General features: G+C 35.9%; 1 protein-coding gene across 2 annotated transcripts in view; it reads left to right on the top strand.

The window, feature by feature from the left end:
• The window catches only part of mboat2a (membrane bound O-acyltransferase domain containing 2a), a 58,230-nt gene that overhangs the window by 33,974 nt on the left and 4,863 nt on the right, over positions 1-19,393 (top strand). For both annotated transcript variants that reach the window (XM_026285853.1, XM_026285854.1), the window contains exons 4-12: positions 6,992-7,087; positions 7,436-7,491; positions 13,439-13,493; positions 14,504-14,687; positions 16,859-17,051; positions 17,503-17,606; positions 17,691-17,755; positions 17,842-17,974; positions 19,078-19,229. In XM_026285853.1, coding sequence (XP_026141638.1) covers positions 6,992-7,087; positions 7,436-7,491; positions 13,439-13,493; positions 14,504-14,687; positions 16,859-17,051; positions 17,503-17,606; positions 17,691-17,755; positions 17,842-17,974; positions 19,078-19,229 — 1,038 coding nt within the window. The remainder of the gene's footprint in view (positions 1-6,991; positions 7,088-7,435; positions 7,492-13,438; positions 13,494-14,503; positions 14,688-16,858; positions 17,052-17,502; positions 17,607-17,690; positions 17,756-17,841; positions 17,975-19,077; positions 19,230-19,393) is intronic.

Here is a 19,393-nt window from a genome sequence, read left to right as displayed (position 1 = left end):
AGATCCATCTCGGACTCTACCAAAAATTATGACCATGCTATCTGACTTCGGGAAAATATCAGGATGTAAAATTAACCTGTCAAAAAGCATATTATTTCCTATCAGCTCTAAAGCAAAAGATCAAGTACATATGCTCACCCCTTTTCCGTTCGCTGTTTCAGACTGTTTTAAATATCTCGGAATAAATATCACGCAGGAAATATCTGGCCTCTTCAGCAAAAACTTTGTGAACCTATATAAACAAACGGAGCAACAGATTGAGAGGTGGTCTAATCTCCCGATCTCTCTCGCTGGCCGAATTAATATTATCAGAATGAATGTTTTGCCGAATTTTTTTTTTTTTTTCCCAGTGTGTTCCAATTTTGATTAATAAGAATTTTTTTACCAAAATAGATTCTTTAATTGCGTCCTTTATTTGGAATAAAAAGACACCAAGAATAAAAAAAAATCCTTTTTACAAAGACCCAAACCCGTAGGAGGAATGGGATTGCCCAACTTCCGGCTCTATTGTTGGTCCTGCAATATTCGATGTATGTCATTTTGGAATGGATCTCTCAAACCTGATTGGGAACAGATGGAAAATCAAGCTTTTTCTCCTAATACACTGAGATCACTGATACATTATACCTCTGATCTTTCTAAATTTAAGGCTCAAAATTCTGTTGTGTCTCACTCACTAAAAATTTGGTCTCAGATTAGAAGACATTTTCAGTGGAATCAATGTTCAGTCCTTACACCAATAACTGGTAATCAAGCACATAAGCTGTTTTCAGGTCAAGCATTTCAACAATGGGACCTTAAAGGAGTGCACACAATTATAGACCTCTTAATTGACAAAATATTTCCAACATTTGAACAATTAATACATAAATTTAATATTGATAACAAGGACTTTTTTAAATACTTGCAAATTCGCAACTTTACTAAAGTAACATTTCCCTCCTTTCCCAATCAGCCTGAAATATGTCCTATGAATAATGTATTATTGAACAACCCACTCAAAAAGGGATCTATTTCTAGAATATATAATTACCTTTCACAGATAGATTGTACAACTACACTTGACCATATAAAGGATGCTTGGAGTGAAGACTTAGGAATAAACATCACAGACGACCAATGGATCGAAGCTCAAGAGCGGGTCCACTCCTCTTCAGACTCTTTTGTATCAGACACGGTCTGCTGCAGTTTAAAATCCTGCACCGATTGCACCTTTCTAAACAAAAACTGTCCAGGATGTTTCCTGGAGTGGACGCCTCTTGTGAACGTTGTGGCTATGCTCCTGCTTCATTAAAGAATATATAAAATAATTGAGACTTTGTCAAAAAAATTTAATGTTAGACTCCCAGCAGATCCAGTAATGTCACTATTTGGTGTTGTACCTACAGGTATACATTTGAACAGCTCACAAATTAATGTATTGCGTTTTGTGATGTTGCTAGCTAGACGTCTAATTTTACTAAACTGGAAAAAGAAAATTCCTCCTACTCATCAAAACCTTCTTAGAAACGTAATGCAATATTTACAATTAGAAAAAATTAAATATTCTTTAAGGAAGAAGGAACAAACATTTTACTCAATTTGGCAACCTTTTATTAATTATTATAATGAGTAAATTTGGACGGCCCTCCTATTGCTTGATTTGATATATTTTTACTTAATACTTAATGTGTGTGCAGGTTTTTTTTTTTTTTAATTTTTTTTTACTTTTTTCTGTTTACAGTCATACATATACAAATTGTATATATGTAAGTGATTTGTATAAAACTGTTGGAAAATGGTAATAAAAATAACTGAGAAAAAAAAAAGAAAGTAAAGAGCAGCAATGTCTATAGTGTTGAAGCCTGACAAGAAGGACTTCCCTGCAGTGAACACAGAGAACGCATTAGGGATGCAGTGCTACAAAACAGACCTTTTGAAACTCCAGGAGACGATCAGATGGTAATAGAGTGATGCCATGCTCCACTGCTCAGGGGACATGAGAGGGCAAAGCTAAAGATGAAAAACAGGACTGGAAAACCGATTGCAATGTGTGTGTTTGCAGAAAGGGCATAAAGATGTCTTTTGAGAGGCTTGCATACTTCCCAATAAAACTAAAAATCATAGATTAGCTGCTGAAGTGATAATGCAAACCCTTCATTATACAAAAACTGGATACTTTGTCCTTTTTCTGGCCTTATAGCCAACACTGAACTCTTGTATTCATAAAAACTTGTTGGCTGTACTGTGGCAGCAATAACTTTTATTATCAGTTTATGAAAAATATTTTTGTTTCTGTAAAAATAGAATGTGGTTGGTACTGTGTCTTTAAGACTTATATACACTACTGTTCAAAATGTCAGTCAGTAAAATTTGTGTGTTTTTTTTTTTTAAGAAATTCAAACTTTTTTCCAGTAAGGATGCATTCAATTCATTAAAAGTGACAGTAGAGACATTTATAATGATAAAAAAAACAAAAAACAAAAAAAACTTTAAAAAAGGCTGTTCTTTTGAAATTTCTATTCATCAAAGAACCTTGAAAGAAATGGAGTATGATAAGCGTTCACACATTCTTTCTTTCAAATTCAGCCTCATCTGAAATTCCTGATATCACACACAACAAGCACAGTGTGCCATTAACTTCTGCTCTGAGAGTTCAAGAGATTTGGTGGAGGGTTGTTCTATTTCACAATGGTGTGATTGTCCCACGTTTCATTAGAAATGATGCTTTCATGATGTGATCTATTGCTTTAATATGTTTCCACTCAGGCATGTGAGAGTGGAGTTTTATAGTGTAGACGAGACCCCATCTAACAGCTGCTGATAACACCTCACCTCTGTGTCTCACCTTTATAAATGATCATCTTGAGACTGTGTGTGGTGGTTTTTGCCAAATGAAAGTAGAACCAGGAGAGATTGTTTGTGTGTGTGTGTGTGTGTGTGTGTGTGTGTGTGTGTGAGAGAGAGAGAGAGAGAGAGAGAGCATGGGCTGCCCTCATCACGGATCACTGGAGCTCTTGTCTGTTTTATTAGAGAGGAATAGTGTAAATGTATATTTATAGAAGGGCTACTGGAGTGTGTGAGTCCTTGAAAAGCACAGTGTCAGATTACGCTCTCTAGCAAAGACAGTATAGGGAAAGAGAGGGATTTCTTGTAGATTTAAAAAAAAAAATGAAATAATGAATCTTTCATCTTTGGAACACAAATTAAGATATCCCTTCTAACAAACTGTTTTTGCTACTGTACCTTTAAGACCTCTGTATGTATGTGACCTCGGTTTTGTTTTAATCTACACTTTTGAGGAAGTTGTATATCATGATGTGCCAAGTTACGGAGTAATTTAAAAATTTAGCATTCTATATTTATGATTCTAACATCAATAAAGAGATGTGTCTCAATAGCTTTGTTTCCATGCAAAGCTGAGAATTTAACTTATGCGTAAAATTTGAATATCACATAAGACATTTGCGAATAAGTGTTTTTTTAAGTGCATGGAGGAATTTATTCGGTAAATGTATTTCCATCTCCCATTATTTCCATTAATCCTTTCACACGAGTCAAAAACCACATCAAGCGAGCGGAATTAATTTATAAAAAAATCTGAAATGTGTCATTTCCATCTCATTTCTGATGCTATACTTCAAATTGCACATAAAAACAGGTTGATGGAAACAGCTAATGACAGCTTTAGGCATCTGAGTTAAAATAGCTCATATGCATTAAAATAGCTCTAGTGTTGAGATGTCCTACCACATCCTAAAATGATTCCACAGAGCCCCTTTTCACGTACTGTTGCGTGTGCATGTTAGTGTTATTAATTACTTCCATTACCTTGAAAGTCATTATCACTGAACAGTTTGATAGAGAACATCAACTGTATTATTATTATTATTTTTATTTTTTTGTGATTGTGAGTAATATTAGCTGAAAAAAAAGCATTCAGTGATGCACAATTTAAAAAAAAAAACACTTACATTTCCATTTTTAGTTTAATTAAATTTGGGATGCACAAGTTCCCTTTAAGTGAACTGACTGACCCACTACCATTCTTCATCACAGTCCATCTCTTGACTGTACAATGTTGCTTGTACAACCAGAAAACAGCCTCCACACAATCATCCTACAGAGCGTGGAACAGAAGAGGGTCTTTACAGTGTACACAGTGCTGCTCATAGCCCTGATGAAGGGCCTAGTGTTGAGACAGAGCAGGCACCACCTATAAATACTATGAGTGGGACTGTAGGCATGTTAAACCAGCTTTGTTAGAGGTAAAGAAAGAAACTAGAATGCCAAGAATTTGCCCACTGTTGCTTAGTAAGGAACCAGGGGACTTGGTTATTTGAGTCTGACATACCAAGCATTGTGCAGCTGTGTGCAACTGATATCTTTTGCCTCACACTGCAGCCCTACTGAACTTCAGTGAGTCTTTGATAAGTCTTAGTGGCTGTTATCTTCCTTTTGATGGTTAATATGCGGAATAAAAAAGATCATCCTTATCGGATTGTGGGAGGAAGTTCATAAGAGAGTTGAAATTATGGCTGGAGTCTGATAGTGTTGATCTAACATGCTGCTTTAGGCAGTGATGGTACAGAGCAGCCTTGATCACTCACAAATGTGTTGTAGTATGCAAATAGCTTTCATGAATTATCATGTATAATATCGGATGTCAAATGTCAGCGGTTTCCTGCAAAGTGGGGGCTCAGGCGGCGTCTCTTGGTAAATGTTTGTGGGGATCATTAACATTTCTTCTTGCATTTAAATTAACCCAAAAAACTAAAGACAGAGATAGGATATACTAATGAAATAAATGTTTTATTATTTTAATGAATTCAACTAAACTCCAAAAATGCATAAATAAATAATTGAATAATAAGAAATATTTATACATTTTAATATGTAGTGAATTTGATGCTTGCTGCATATTTCATACACACACACACACACACACACACACACACACACACACACACACACACACACACACACATATATATATATATATATATACTGTACAGTGCTTATTTTATTTACTTATTAATGCTTATTTAAAAAAAGTTATATATTAATATAATTTCACGTTCATGCATAACAATTATTGTTTTCAAACAACCCTTTTATTAAATCAGTTAGTGACATCCAATTATAATCTCATGAATAACATAAACGCTTATTTTGGTAATTTTAATCTACAAACCCGATTCCAAAAAAGTTGGGACACTGTTCAAATTGTGAGTCAAAAAGTAATGGAATAATTTATCATTTATAAAGTGATAAAGATAAATTTTGAAATGTCATGCCAAACATTGGCTCATTTTGGATTTCATGAGAGCTACACATTCCAAAAGAGTTGGGACAGGTAGCAATAAGAGGCCGGAAAAGTTACATGTACATATAAGGAACAGCTGGAGGACCATTTTGCAACTTATTAGGTCAATTGGCAATATGATTGGGTGTAAAAAGCCTCTCAGAGTGGCAGTGTCTCTCAGAAGTCAAGATGGGCAGAGGATCACCAATTCCCCCAATGCTACGGTGAAAAATATAGGAGCAATATCAGAAAGGAGTTTATCAGAGAAAAATTGCAAAGAGTTTGAAGTTATCATCTACAGTGCATAATATCATCCAAATTATCAAAAAAATAATAAATCTGGAACAATTTCTGTGCGTAAGGGTCAAGGCCGGAAAACCATACTGGATGTGTGATGTGATCTTCGGGCCCTTAGACGGCACTGCATCACATACAGGAATGCTACTGTAATGGAAAACACAACATGGATGGGCTCAGGAATACTTCCAGAAAACATTGTCTGTGAACACAATCGACCGTGCCATTCGCCTACTGTATATATAACTATAGTTACAAAAAGAAGCCATATCTAAACATGATCCATAAGCGCAAGCGTTTTCTCTCGGTCAAGGCTCATTTAAAATGGACTGTGGCAAAGTGGAAAACTGTTCTGTGGTCAGACGAAAACTGGGACTCCATGTCATCCGGACTAAAGAGGACAAGGACAACCCAAGTTGTTTTCAGCGCTCAGTTCAGAAGCCTGCATCTCTGATGGTATGGGGTTGCATGAGTGTATGTGACATGGGGAACTTACACATTTGGAAAGGCACCATCAATGCTGAAAGGTATATCCAAGTTCTAGAACAACTTATGATCCCATCCAGACGTCGTCTCTTTCAGGGAAGACCTTGCATTTTCCAACAAGACAATGCCAGACCTCATACTGCATCAATTACAACATCATTGCTGAGTAGGAGGAGGATCTGGGTACTGAAATGGCCAGCCTGCAGTCCAGATCTTTCACCCATAGAAAACATTTGGTGCATCATTAAGAGGAAGATGCGACAAAGGAGACCTAAGACAGTTGAGTAACTAGAAGCCTGTATTTGACAAGAATGGGACAACATTCCTATTCCTAAACTTGAGCAACTTGTCTCCTCAGTCCCCAGATGTTTGCACACTGTTAGAAAAAGAAGAGGGGATGGCACACAGTGGTAAACATGGCCTTGTCCAAACTTTTTTGAGATGTGTCGATGCCATGAAATTTAAAATCAACTTATTTTTCCATTACAATGACACATTTTCTCAGTTTAAACATTTGATATGTCATCCATGTTGTATTCTGAATAAAATATTGAAATGTGAAACTTCCACATCATTGCATTCTGTTTTTATTCACAATTTGTACAGTGTCCCAACTTTTTTGGAATTGGGTTTGTATAAAAATGACTTATTTGTTTGGACTGCAAAAGGTAAGTCAAGAAAGACTTTAAAATTTACTTTGGCTCAGGTTCAGTGCAATGCTTTGTGGGATACAGTATTTCACACAGTGTGGTTTGTTGAATGTATACTACACATTTTGCATACATAGCATTTGCATAGTCACCACAATATATGTACAGCTGAAATGGAGTAGTATGTGTGGTATTTTGTACCATATAGTCTTTATTTGCTTTACATTCAGTTTTTTTTTTCAAGTGTTCCCCTCTTCTGCATTCTTTTCCATAGATACTGCTTTGTGGTTACGCTGGGATATCTCAGTTTCTGCCAGGTCACAAGAGTCTACGTGTTTGACTATGGCATGTACTCAGCAGACTTCACTGGGTAAGTTATTTTGCACTGAAAAAAAAAAAGATGTTTTATAATATATATAATATGCATGCATTCAGCTTTATTCTTTAGAAATGTACGTTACCTACAGCCAAGGGCAAGTATATAAGTGCTAGTTTTACCATACAAAGCCGATCAGTGTCATAAGAGACATAAGAGCCATGCCAAGGTGAACTCGACCGTTTAGAAACTGTGAAGAGTTGGTCAGTGCTATTGTATAAATAATAAATGTTGAAGAGGTTGGTTTGATTGCAGTAGAATCTCTTATGAACATGAAATATCAGTTTTAAACAGGATCTCCCTCATATACCCACCCTTTTCTGTTTCCTTTCCTCCCTCCAGGCCCATGATGGTCATCACACAGAAGATCACAAGTTTGGCCTTTGAGATTCATGATGGTATGTAACCGTTTTACTAATCCAATTCTCATATTCTTCTTTTTATTAAGCTTTTATGGTGGAATGGCCTGAGTAATGAATGATATTAGAAAACTGGCATGATTTCTACCTGAAATCTTTTTAGTTCTCCATTGTTTCTGTCTGTGCCCATGTTAGTGGCTCTAGGAATTACGTAATGGCTGGTAAACCCTGCTGCTATACCATGTCCTTGTATGCCATTGATTTATACTACTGCTGGCGCTGCACTCCAGTGAGTGGGCCAGAATAGTTTGGGCTGCCAGCCGGATGTTGCACCTCATAGACCACACTTACCTCATCCAACACACTATACCGCTTATTAATCTACTTAATAAGATACTAATTGTGCTGCATCTGCACATCAGTTTTGGATGATCTGGATCATTGATAAAGGAGAATGATGGTCATTTCAAGATAAATTGACCTCCCTTCAACTGATTGTGTGTGTGTCAGTGATGCGCGGGTCAATGGATAAACAACCCGCACCCGACCGATGTTTTTAACTAACCCGCCCACAATCTCGGACCGCAAAATAAAGAAAAATAAAATATTGTACCCGATCCGCTTCCCGCATTTTTTAAAAAGTTTTAAATGCGTTGCACCTTTATATTAATTTAATTACATAAATAGACTATAGCCTACAGGATAATAAGCGTTATGAACGCATAAGGCTTGCCACAAAGAACCGGTTAAAGTAATGATTATGAATGTGTCTAAATTAGCAAGGACACATTTAATTGTTTAGTAATAAACTGGTGTTTTCTGTGTCACTGCTAAGATGAAGTTGACAATGCGGACTCGCCATGAACGCCAGACAGAAATGCACATTTCATATGGATTACATAATCAGAGAGTAGCCTATTTATTATAGTTTGAATATTTTCGTTTAAAAGTAGACATTTCAAGCTTTCTGTAATATATTGCCTGTATTTCTTTTTTACCCACCAACTAAAAGATTAAGACACTACCGGACCCAAAATATCACCCAAAGTTTCTACAGCTTTTTTCTTAGCTATTTCAGAAAAAAATCTGGAAAAATTACTGGGGCTTGTTACTGCAGTCGGTAGAGCGATATGAATGTGTGTGATGTACGGCATGATAAATGCTCGTCACTTCTGCTGCCGAAACTTTGGCAGCCTGTGGGTCATTTGATTTATTGAAAAACGATTGCACTGATTTGCATGTTTCTTGATGATGTGCTTTTTTTCTGTGGTACTCACACATGCACCATGTCGCTTTCACATCGTATTCTCCACCATGTCCCACAGAAAAACTGCTTTTGCATAAAATGCAAAAAGCTCTCTCTGCTTCTCCATCTACGGGTCTTAACCCATAGTATGTTGCGGTCCATTCGCTATTAGAAGTGCATCTTCTCGTTTTCAGCACACATGCTCTCCAATTTGAGATTGTTGACAATGTTGAGGAGGCGTTCGTGCGCCAGTAAACAGTTTGATTGACGTACGACTCAGCCTAGCGACTAATGCTTTTATTGCTCTCTATTGAACATAAGTTAACAGTACGCCTATGGACGTATCAGTGTATTTATTAGGAAGGGTCGAATGAAAAAGCGGGACAGATGCTCAATTTGCGTGAGGCGGGACAAAGGGTCAAATTGCTGTACAACGTAAAGCGGAACAGGTGGTCACTCTATTTGCACCAGTTATTCAGCCAATAAAGTATATTTCAAAATTGTGTCTAGTACTATAAAAATTACAAAGTTTTAATTGGCATCTTTATTTCAAACGACCCGACCGACCGCGACCCCAATATCATCAAAAATATTTTTGGATGACTCGTAACCACGGGTAACCATTTTGGATCAACCCGCGCATCACTGGTGTGTGTGTGTGTGTGTGTGTTTCTGTCATTATTTTGACACACCATATTGGAATATACACTACCATTAAAACATGTTTTTTTTTTTATTATAAATTTTATTCAGCAAGTGCACATTAATTTAATCTGAAGTGACTGTAAAGATATGTATAATGTTTCAAGTAAATGCTCTGTTGATCTTTACATTCGTTAAAGAATCCTGAAATAATCTGAAAAATAAATATCAACATACAGGTATGGGCACTGAAGACTGGAGAAATTATGCTTTACATCAGAGGAATAAATAACATTTTTAAATATAATAATTTAAAAACAGTTATTTTCAATTATAAATTTTTTACTGTATTTTAATATAAATTAGTAGATTAAAATGATGTTAAATTAAGATACATTTTTTTTTCTCCCTTCACGTAAAGATACTGTATATCTTTTGACCTTGACAGCCCCTGGACACCATTTACTTTCATTGGTTGGAAAGGAGTAGCTCAGACATTTTTGCAATTATCTTCTTTTGTGGTATGGAATGACAAGAGGAGTTAATATTGACAGATCTTTCATTTTTGAGTAAATTATCCCTTTAAGCACAAAGGAATGAGTGCCAGAGGAAATGTGATGGCAGGAACCCAAGAGAAACCACTCTAGTTTTATCAACGACTGGCAAGTCTCCCATATAAACAAGGCAACTGATAAGCAAAACTAGATTGCTCACCATTGCACAGCATAGTTTTTAGATACTCTGTCAACTAAAGAACTAATCGCACTGATATGTGACCGAGTCACTTTTTAGAGTCAAACAGAAGTAGCATCATAGTCACCACATTTCCTTTAACAGGGTTTATGGAAAGATTTAGAGAGCACATCCCGTTTCTCTGAAGCGATAGCTCACAGAACAGCTGGCCCAAACTACTTTTAAGCTGTCTCCGCATGACTTGCCATTAGCTTTGCATGCCCTGCTCTATTGCAGACAACACACAACATATAAATCAACATGTTTTCATGAAGTTTTGTAATAGTCGCCTCCCTCCACCACTTTATGGAGGACTAAATTCAGACTGAAATTGTGGCACTCTGGTACTTTGGCAAACGACGCAGACTAAGGCCTAGAATATAATTCGGATTTTACGCATACAGTCCATGTACAGTGTGCGTGACGTAAAAATAATTACCAGAACAATATGTGAGTACTGTTTGTGCATCACTTGATTTTTGGGTGCTCATGCGCTTTGAATTTGTTTTGCACTAATTTGCTGCCCCACAGCTTAACCTCGCTGTTGTTTCACACTAGAAAATGAAACTAGAAAGACGGAACAACAACAACAAAAAAAATACTGGAGTCTGCAAAAACAACAACAATAACAGACTCCCGCTTGTCAAGCACCTGTGTGAGAGGATGATGAGATAAATGTAAGCTTAGTTTGAAAAAGTTGAAAGATTTTATCAGTCATAACTTTTGGAAAAAAATTGCGCAAACACTGGACAGAAGATTCTTTCTTGAGCACACATGTTACAAGCCGGTGTTAGAGTGTACTTTGAAAGACACATGCATGCGTACAAAAAAGATGTGTACTTTGGGCTTAACGTTGAAATATTCTTCATTTAAAATAATGTTTAATAGAAATTCGATTCACTATTTTGAATTCACGATTTGATAAGATTCACAATTTTTATTTATTTATTATTATTATTTTTCATTATTTTATTTTTAAGTTTTGTTTTTTTTTAAGCTTAATTACCACCAAAAGTTTTGTTTATCATGATAATCTTTGTGTGAAAACAGCTTTTATTCATTTTGAAGCCTAAACACAATCAGCAGAAGTAAAAAGCCAAACATAACCATGGTCACATGACTGCAGTGTCATCGTCACTAAGTTATGCCAAACTTTTTGAAATATTGAGCATCGCGTTAGTTCAGTCAGGCCACGTTAGTCACGCTTGCATCAGCTGACAGTCAGCTGTTCCTGACGTGTACCAATCCAGTCTTGACACCTATCACCTGCGGTCTATTTAAATTCCCATTCTTCAGCATCTCTTCCATCACATCGCTGCTTGCAATTAACTCCCTCCTCCAACCCCAACTCCACCAACTGAACCTTTAACTTTGTTCTTTCTTTACAGTCTCTTCATTGGAAGCAGTCTCTATCACATTTTGTTTACAACTCATGTAATTGAGAATTGTAATTATGCTTATAATGTTCTGTACCCCAGGGGGGTTTGTCTTGCTGCTTTCCCTGCTCTGTCCCAGCATGGCTGCCTGGACAGGCATGTGGAGCGTTGCCCAGAACATAAGCATACCACCAACACTAACTGTATGCAATAAAATTGTTATAAAATATACGTTACGGTAGTGGTCCTGATTGAACTATATTTTAAAAAAATAAAAAAAAATCCATGAAAGTTTGTTTGAGTAGTGAGGGGAGCTATTAAAAAAAAATCAAGCTTTGAAAGCGAGTAAATGCATTTCAGCATGATGACATTTACAGTATATCCCACACTTTTTGGCAGTTGCCTTTTTCATGACCCATAAGAGCTATTACTGATGTATACTTTGTCGCAGAATTAAAAAATATCTTGAGCTTGTGTTTACCACAGACCTTATTTCAGCCATGTAACCAAAGGTGGAAGTGTTAATGCTAACAAATTTCCTTGTTTTTGCTCACAAAAATATGCTTCGTACAATCGGAGTTTAAACCCAGGTTTGTTTCATATCACAGTCTCTCACATTAGTACCTTTCCTCAATATGTCAGAAGTGTGGTTCTTTTGGTTATTAATACTGTGTTTTAGTGGGTTCGTGTAGGACCTGAGAGTGCTGCCAGGTGAACAAATATAATGAAGTGTTGTTGATGTTGTCACATTTGCTGAAAGAAGAAGAGTGGGACTGTGTCTGTGTGTACATGCTGGGTTGTGCATTTCCCAGCAGCCATTAAAGCCTGCAGAAGCTGATAGGGCGACTAATCTAGTTGTCAGTGCACTGACAGAGATGAATGAAGAATGGCTTGATCCGTTTTCTTCACTAACCCCGCAGACTTAATGCTCCAGACAGGAGCCGAAGCAGCTCAGTGTCGTCTATCTGTATATCTGTCTGTATGTCTGTCTGTCTGTCTGACTGACTGTCTGTATGTCTGTCTGAATGTCTATCAGTTTGAGGTTGGTAGATTAATATTTTTGAAAGAAGTTTCTCATGCCTACCTAGGCTTCATTTATTCGATAAAGTGAATGGTAAATTAAAATGGTAATTTATTCCTGGGAAGGCAAAGCTAAATTTTCAGCATCATTACTCCAGTCTTTAGTCACATGATCCTTCTGAAATCACTCTAATATACTGATTTCAAGAAACATTTGTTATTATTAGCTTATTATATATATATATATATATATATATATATATATATATATATATATATATATATATATATATATATATATATCTCATAAGAACATTTATTTAAAAATAGATTTTTTTTTTTATATGTTGTTATTATTGACAATTTTCATCAAATCAATGTTATGTGTCCTTGTGGAATATAAGTTTTAATTTCTTTCAAAAGAAATATTACACCAGACCTTTAAATGGTAGGTGGGAGAGCAAGAGAGAGAGAGGGACAGACAGAAAGTATTTATTTCCTACATGTATTAAGTAATTATTATCTTATTAAGTGCTTTTTTCATGGGTGCTGCTTATAATTGAAATATATATATATATATATGTGTGTGTGTGTGTGTGTGTGTGTTTGTTTTATTATACAGGTTTCACTAAGCCCATACAATTAAACTTTGAAAATGCTAAATGTGTAAGCACAGATGTGTGATACTGTTTGTGTTTGTACTCGGTGAGTGTGTGTGATTCTGCATCCTCGTGGGCTTCATTCACACGTGATTGTTGTATCAGAGAGTAGCTGCTGTTTCTGCGTGTTAGTGTGAACGGCTGGAGACCAAATTAAAAAAAATTGTCCTCAGACTCCACTGCACGTGCTGCTTCACAATCAAACAGAACTGCATCTATCTCTCAACTTCTGGCCGTGTTTCTAAGTGACAGTGTTTTGTGGGAATGTGTCTGATGAGTTCGGGCCTGTGTTTGTGTGTTTTTTCCCACAGGTTTGATGAAGAGGGAGGAGCACCTAAAGCCCAGTCAGAAGTATCTTGCTGTCAGGTATGTGTGAAAGGTATGTTAGTGGTTGGGATGAGATCACTCGTTCACTTTCTGTCTTTTGAAAGGAAAAAAAACTACAAAGATAAAGTTCCTCTCACTGATCAAATGCAGAGTGCACAGCTGCGTTCTTTAATAATTATCATATTGAGCATAATATTACTCTGCAGTGCTAAAAAAACACAGCATACCACTTGCAGACTCGAGTCATTCACAGTCAGGCTCTGAAGGCTGTTGCCAAGCAACTGAACATTCCCGCCATATCACGTGAACCACAGGAAGTCGTCAGGATTCGGAGGTTTCGGAAGTCACACCCTGCAGTTAGTAAGAGCAGTTTTGAATAATGATAGTACCGTGGTCCTGCGGTCACAGAGTGTTAGGCAATATGTCAACATTTACATAATGGAGGAGTTGCTTGCTTGTTCAAACATGACATAATGTCAGGTTTGATCATTTGCTCAAGTGCTGGTTACATATGCTGCAAACTATCTATCTGTCTAGCTAGCTAGCCAGGCGATTCGTTTTATATGTATTAAAATATAGTAAATTTAGTTATTAACATTTTATTCATTTATCTATCTCATTTTTATTTGTCAAATGTAATGTGCACCAATATATATGTTTATAAATAACTTCAGCAGCATTCATGTTGTTTTAGGCATATTTTGGCACTTATGTTATCTTATGTTTCTAGTTTGTTGCATAGCTTTTTTAATGTTTTTTTTAAGGTAGCTTTTTTTAATTTAAGTAGCTTGTTGAGAAGCTTCCTCTTATTTCATAGCCTTGATAAACTAGTCAATGGCCATATTGAAGTGATTGTAACATTCTCTGCTTTCTTAAATATTTTATTATAAGTAAATTGTCCTTTGTCATTCTCATTATGTCTTTTACAGAGCAAATCAGGTTTTGGCGCTTGATATTGGGTGTGGCTTGTTTTTTAAATCAGACATTTCTTTTAAACTTAAATCATTTATTTAGTGACTTGTTGTTCTGTCCTTGTGTTTGCTGTACAGGAAGATGCCCAGTCTGCTGGAGTATCTGAGTTATAACTGTAACTTTATGGGGATCTTGGCCGGCCCGACCTGCTCCTATAATGATTACGTAGCCTTTATCGAAGGCCGATGCTACGAGCCCAAGCACCTGGAGTCAAACGGCAAAGAGAACGGGATGCTGAAGCAGAGTGACCCTTCACCAAAGGTAGTGTGATTACACCGCTCTCCAGCTCCCTCTGGTGACTGTATCACATAGATTATATACATCACATACTTCTACAAGAAGATGATCCTGACACACACAAACACACCATACATACAGTATATTAACAGTCAAAGTATGAGATGAGTTTTTAATGCTAAAGACATTTACAATGTTACAGAAGATTTCTGTTTCAAAAAGTTACAATTGATATTCAAGAAAAAAATAAATATTAACCTATTTTCAACAACAATAAAAAGAACAATTAATAATTAAAGATGAATAATATTTGATAGTAACTGAGCACCAAATCAGAATATCAGAATAATTTATAAAGGATCATGTGACTGTTATAATGCTTAAAATTCAGCTTTGCTGTCATAGGAAATATTTTTCGATATTTTGATATTATATAATAAAAAAATATTTTTAATGTAAATATTTTGTATTTATACAGTTTCTTTATATATATATATATATATATATATATATATATATATATATATATATATATATATATATATATATATATATATATATATATATATATAAACTTTTAATGTTTTTTTTATTTTCATTTTATTTAGATTTTTTTATACACAATCTGTTTTAGCCCCTTTACCCCTTTAATAATAATTTTGCCCTTTTTATTTATTACTGAGCCAAAATAAATCCCATGTCATGAAGAACTGATGCTTAGTAAATGTGAATGTTTAGTAAATGCAGATCGCGATCATAAACTAAACAAAGAGCATGTGAATGTGGATAAACGGGAAAGTATTGACCACTTTAGGACTGATTTTGCCAGGTGAAAAACCTGATGTCACAACCAGTTTAGCAGACCTTACAAAGGAAATGCTTTTTGATTGAGGTAGACAACTCTACTTTCGGTGGACTTGAGAGACAATGAGAAGCTCTCAGAAGATTTTAGATTTAAACTCAACTGAACTTCATTGTATGCTCCAAACTTCCTTATTGCATTATCAGTTTTTTTGTCATGTGAATGAATGAAAACCTCTATGGCCAGGAGCTCATATTACTCAGGCTTGCTGTTTTGACTGTAGCTCTGGTGATCAACATGCTTTTATCTGCATTTCCTCCTCAGGAATTCACAAAGATCTCACTTTAATAGCCTCCAGCAACATTTTAACCCAAGTAAACCAGTAAAAGCTGCAGACCTCATTAAATCTAGTCAGTGATGTATGTGTTTCGTCCTCCTGAAGCCGCTCGCTCCGATGTTTCACAAGAGCCTGAGGAGGCCTAGTTCCCAAATGAATTTCCTCTCACACAGAATCAGTGCTGTATTTACCATCCTGCTCTTTCTGCTCCTCAGTGATTTGATGGAAAATGAGCTTTTAGATACTGATACATAATGAGACTGATATTCATAGAGACTACTGTTCACATTATTCAGTATATTCACTGCCGTTGAAAAGTTTAGGATCTGTAAGATTTTTATGTTTTTTTTAATGGAGTCTCTAATGCTCATCAAGGCTGTATTTGATCAAAAATACAGAAAAAACAGTAACATTGAATTTTCAGCAGCCATTGCTCCAGTCTTCAGTGTCACATGATCCTTTTAGAGATCATTATAATAATTTATATCAGTATTGAAACTCTCTTTTGGATTTTGTTTGAGAACCTGTGGTACTTTTTTCTTTTGATTCTTTGAATAAAATTTTTTTTTTAATTTAAATTTTACATTTTAAAAGAGTTCTTTACTAGTCTTTACTATCACTTTTTAATCAATTTAACAGGTCCTTGCTAGATAAAAGACTTAATTTCTTAAAAATAAAAAAGAAAGACAATATTTACTGACCCCAAACTTGTGAATAGTAGTGAGTATTTAAACACCAAATTACAATTAGGAATAAAAACTGCTCTTTTTAACTTTTGATTTATCAAAGAATCTTGGAAAAAGGTCCCAAAAAATATTAAGTAGTGCAACAGTTTCCAACATTGATTTCTGAAGGATCACGTGACACTGAAGACTGGAGGGGCAGAAACTTCTTTAAAAAACATTACAGATCTTACTGAACCTTAACCTTTGAACAACACTGTATATGAAGCACAACAGTTTTCTATTGAAATTCATGTTTATGTTTTTCTTTTGAAGACACTTCCATAAATTCTATTGCTCTAACTCTCTGAGATGGTCTGTGTTGTTCTTCTAGAGGGATGTGATCCAGAAAGTGTGCACGTGTGCTCTGTCACTAATGGTTTATTTGCTGATCTACGCTGCCTGCCCTACGGAGCGTGTCATCGACGACACCTTTATGGCCTCGAACCCTTTCTACATCCAGGTCTTGTACCTCTACATCTCCATGTTGGCGTTACGCCCCAAATACTACTTCGTATGGACGTTAGGTGAGTCAAACAGATGTGTATTATAGACATCATTAAAATTATTTAATTAAACACACTGAAGGAAACATTTGTTGAACTACTGAAGAATAATCTTATTCCTGACACACATAATCGAAATACCATGACATATTTGCGTAAAACTGAATAGAAAATGCATAATAACCGTTTTATTACCACTCAGTCAATAAAACACTCAGTGTGTTTTAATGAGGTCATGTTACAGCAATAATTTTAATATATTTATTATAGCACAATGCATGCTTTTTTACATAATAACAAAAAAACAGTATATGCTTTGCATGATAGTAAGCATAGACCATTTTCAAATAAAATACTGCCCCCTTGTGTTCATAAAAGGCTTCTTTCTATTTTTTTTTTGTCATGGTGAATCAGATAATGCATAAGTCACTTTGTGATAGTGTTTTCACTAGATTCTTTCACTCTTTCACAGCCGATGCCATCAACAATGCAGCTGGTTTCGGGTTTAATGGCTATAACACAGATGGCACCCCCAAATGGGACAGAATCTCAAACTTAAGAATACTCAATATCGAGGTAAGACACAGACAAAAACCGAGTTTGTCTTCTCACTCCACCTAAACCCTAATATGTCATCTCTCCTCTTCATGTCCTAAACAGTTTGCCACCAGCTTCAAGATGTTCTTGGATAACTGGAACATTCAGACGGCACTTTGGTTGAAAAGGTGAATGCTTGAAATAAACAGAATAATCTTGGGTGCGCTTCCTGAAATCCCTGAAACAATGTGAGCTTTGTCGCTGTGCTCTGCAGAGTGTGTTACGAGCGCTGCCCGTACAATCCGACTGCGGCCACATTCCTCCTCTCAGCCATCTGGCACGGGGCTTACCCGGGCTATTACCTGACCTTCGTCACAGGCATCGTTGTAACAAAGGCAGCACGGGCAGTGAGTATTCTTTACACGAGATGGGCTGTCAAAACGAGAGTTCATTCAGAATTAGATCACAAAGCAGCTGAAGAAGTGTTATCTTCTGTAGCACATCTATTGGGAGCAGTCCTGATGGAAAAATACAGTTACATTCATAGAAAGAATTGGAAATTGGTGTCTCTTATGATAAATCAGAGGCATGCAGGGATCGAAAAGAGACTATATGCGCTCAGTCGAGGTTATTATTCATCTAGTGCTGTGCTGCATAATACCGCCATTCCTCTGTCGCATGGTAATGATCAAGGCCTCTCCAACTAAAGAGAAAAGTAGGTCACTTAGTTGCAGTAGTCCTTCTTTAAATGCTACTGTGAATGTAAACTATTTAGCCCACGGCAATGTTTGCATGAAACACTGTTGCTTCCAGAGCTGTCAAACCCGAGGAAGAATTTCACAAATCCAGAATGAGACTTAATATAAATGTAGTCAAAATGACGGCACTTACTGAAGATTCTTTTAATAATCAGAATTTGGATATTAGGAGTATATGCATGTCACATGAACTACTGTAATCTACTGTCATAACCTGACTAAACCAATAATGCAGATACAAAAAAAAAAAAAAAATATGAACAGCCGTTTGGAGTTGGTAAAAATTTTTTACTTTTAGTTTTTAAAAATGTTGAAAATGCTGACCCAGGCTGCATTTATTGGATCAAAAACACAGTAAAAACTATATTTGGAATTTAAATAAATATTTTCCATTTGAATATATTTTAAAATGCCATTTATTAAATTTTATAATTTGTTATTTTATGACAAAGCTGAAGTTTTAGCTTCCATTACTCTTCAGTGTCTTCAGTGTAACGCAGATCTTGCTTAATAAAAGTACGGATTTATTAAAAAAACAACAAAGCAAAGCAAAATAAAATGTAACCAAATTAAATACTCACCCAAACTTCTCAAAGCTGCTGAATGGCTTATAATTTTTATTATAAACCTTATTAATCTAAAAAAGGAAGGCAGTTTATTTAAAATATGATCATTTATGTTTGAAATGTTACATTTTACTGTCAGAGTCCTTTTTTTGAGCTTTTATAATTAAACAGTTTCCTCTTTTTCAGGTAAGACACAATGTGAGGCAACACTTCCTGGGCTCCGCCGCGCTCAAGCTCATCTATGACGTGATCACGTGGTTCAGCACACAGATGGCCATTTGTTACACTGTTGTGCCATTTGTGCTGCTGGCAGTGGGGCCTTCAATAAAGTTTTATAGGTCAGTAATGCGTTTGCACCATTATGTGAGAATTCCAGGGCCATTACAGATTCACCTCCACTGACTGACGATCAGCATGCAACAGGCTGCCCAGATTGTTTATGAGAGAGCTTCGGTGATAAAACATTCATAAAGAAGTGAAATGCTTTTAAGAGTTTAAGAGT

This window comes from Carassius auratus, chromosome 17, assembly GCF_003368295.1.
Source record: "Carassius auratus strain Wakin chromosome 17, ASM336829v1, whole genome shotgun sequence".
In the NCBI taxonomy this organism is placed as follows: Eukaryota; Metazoa; Chordata; class Actinopteri; order Cypriniformes; family Cyprinidae; genus Carassius; species Carassius auratus.
This window is presented reverse-complemented; position numbering and strand designations above follow the sequence as displayed.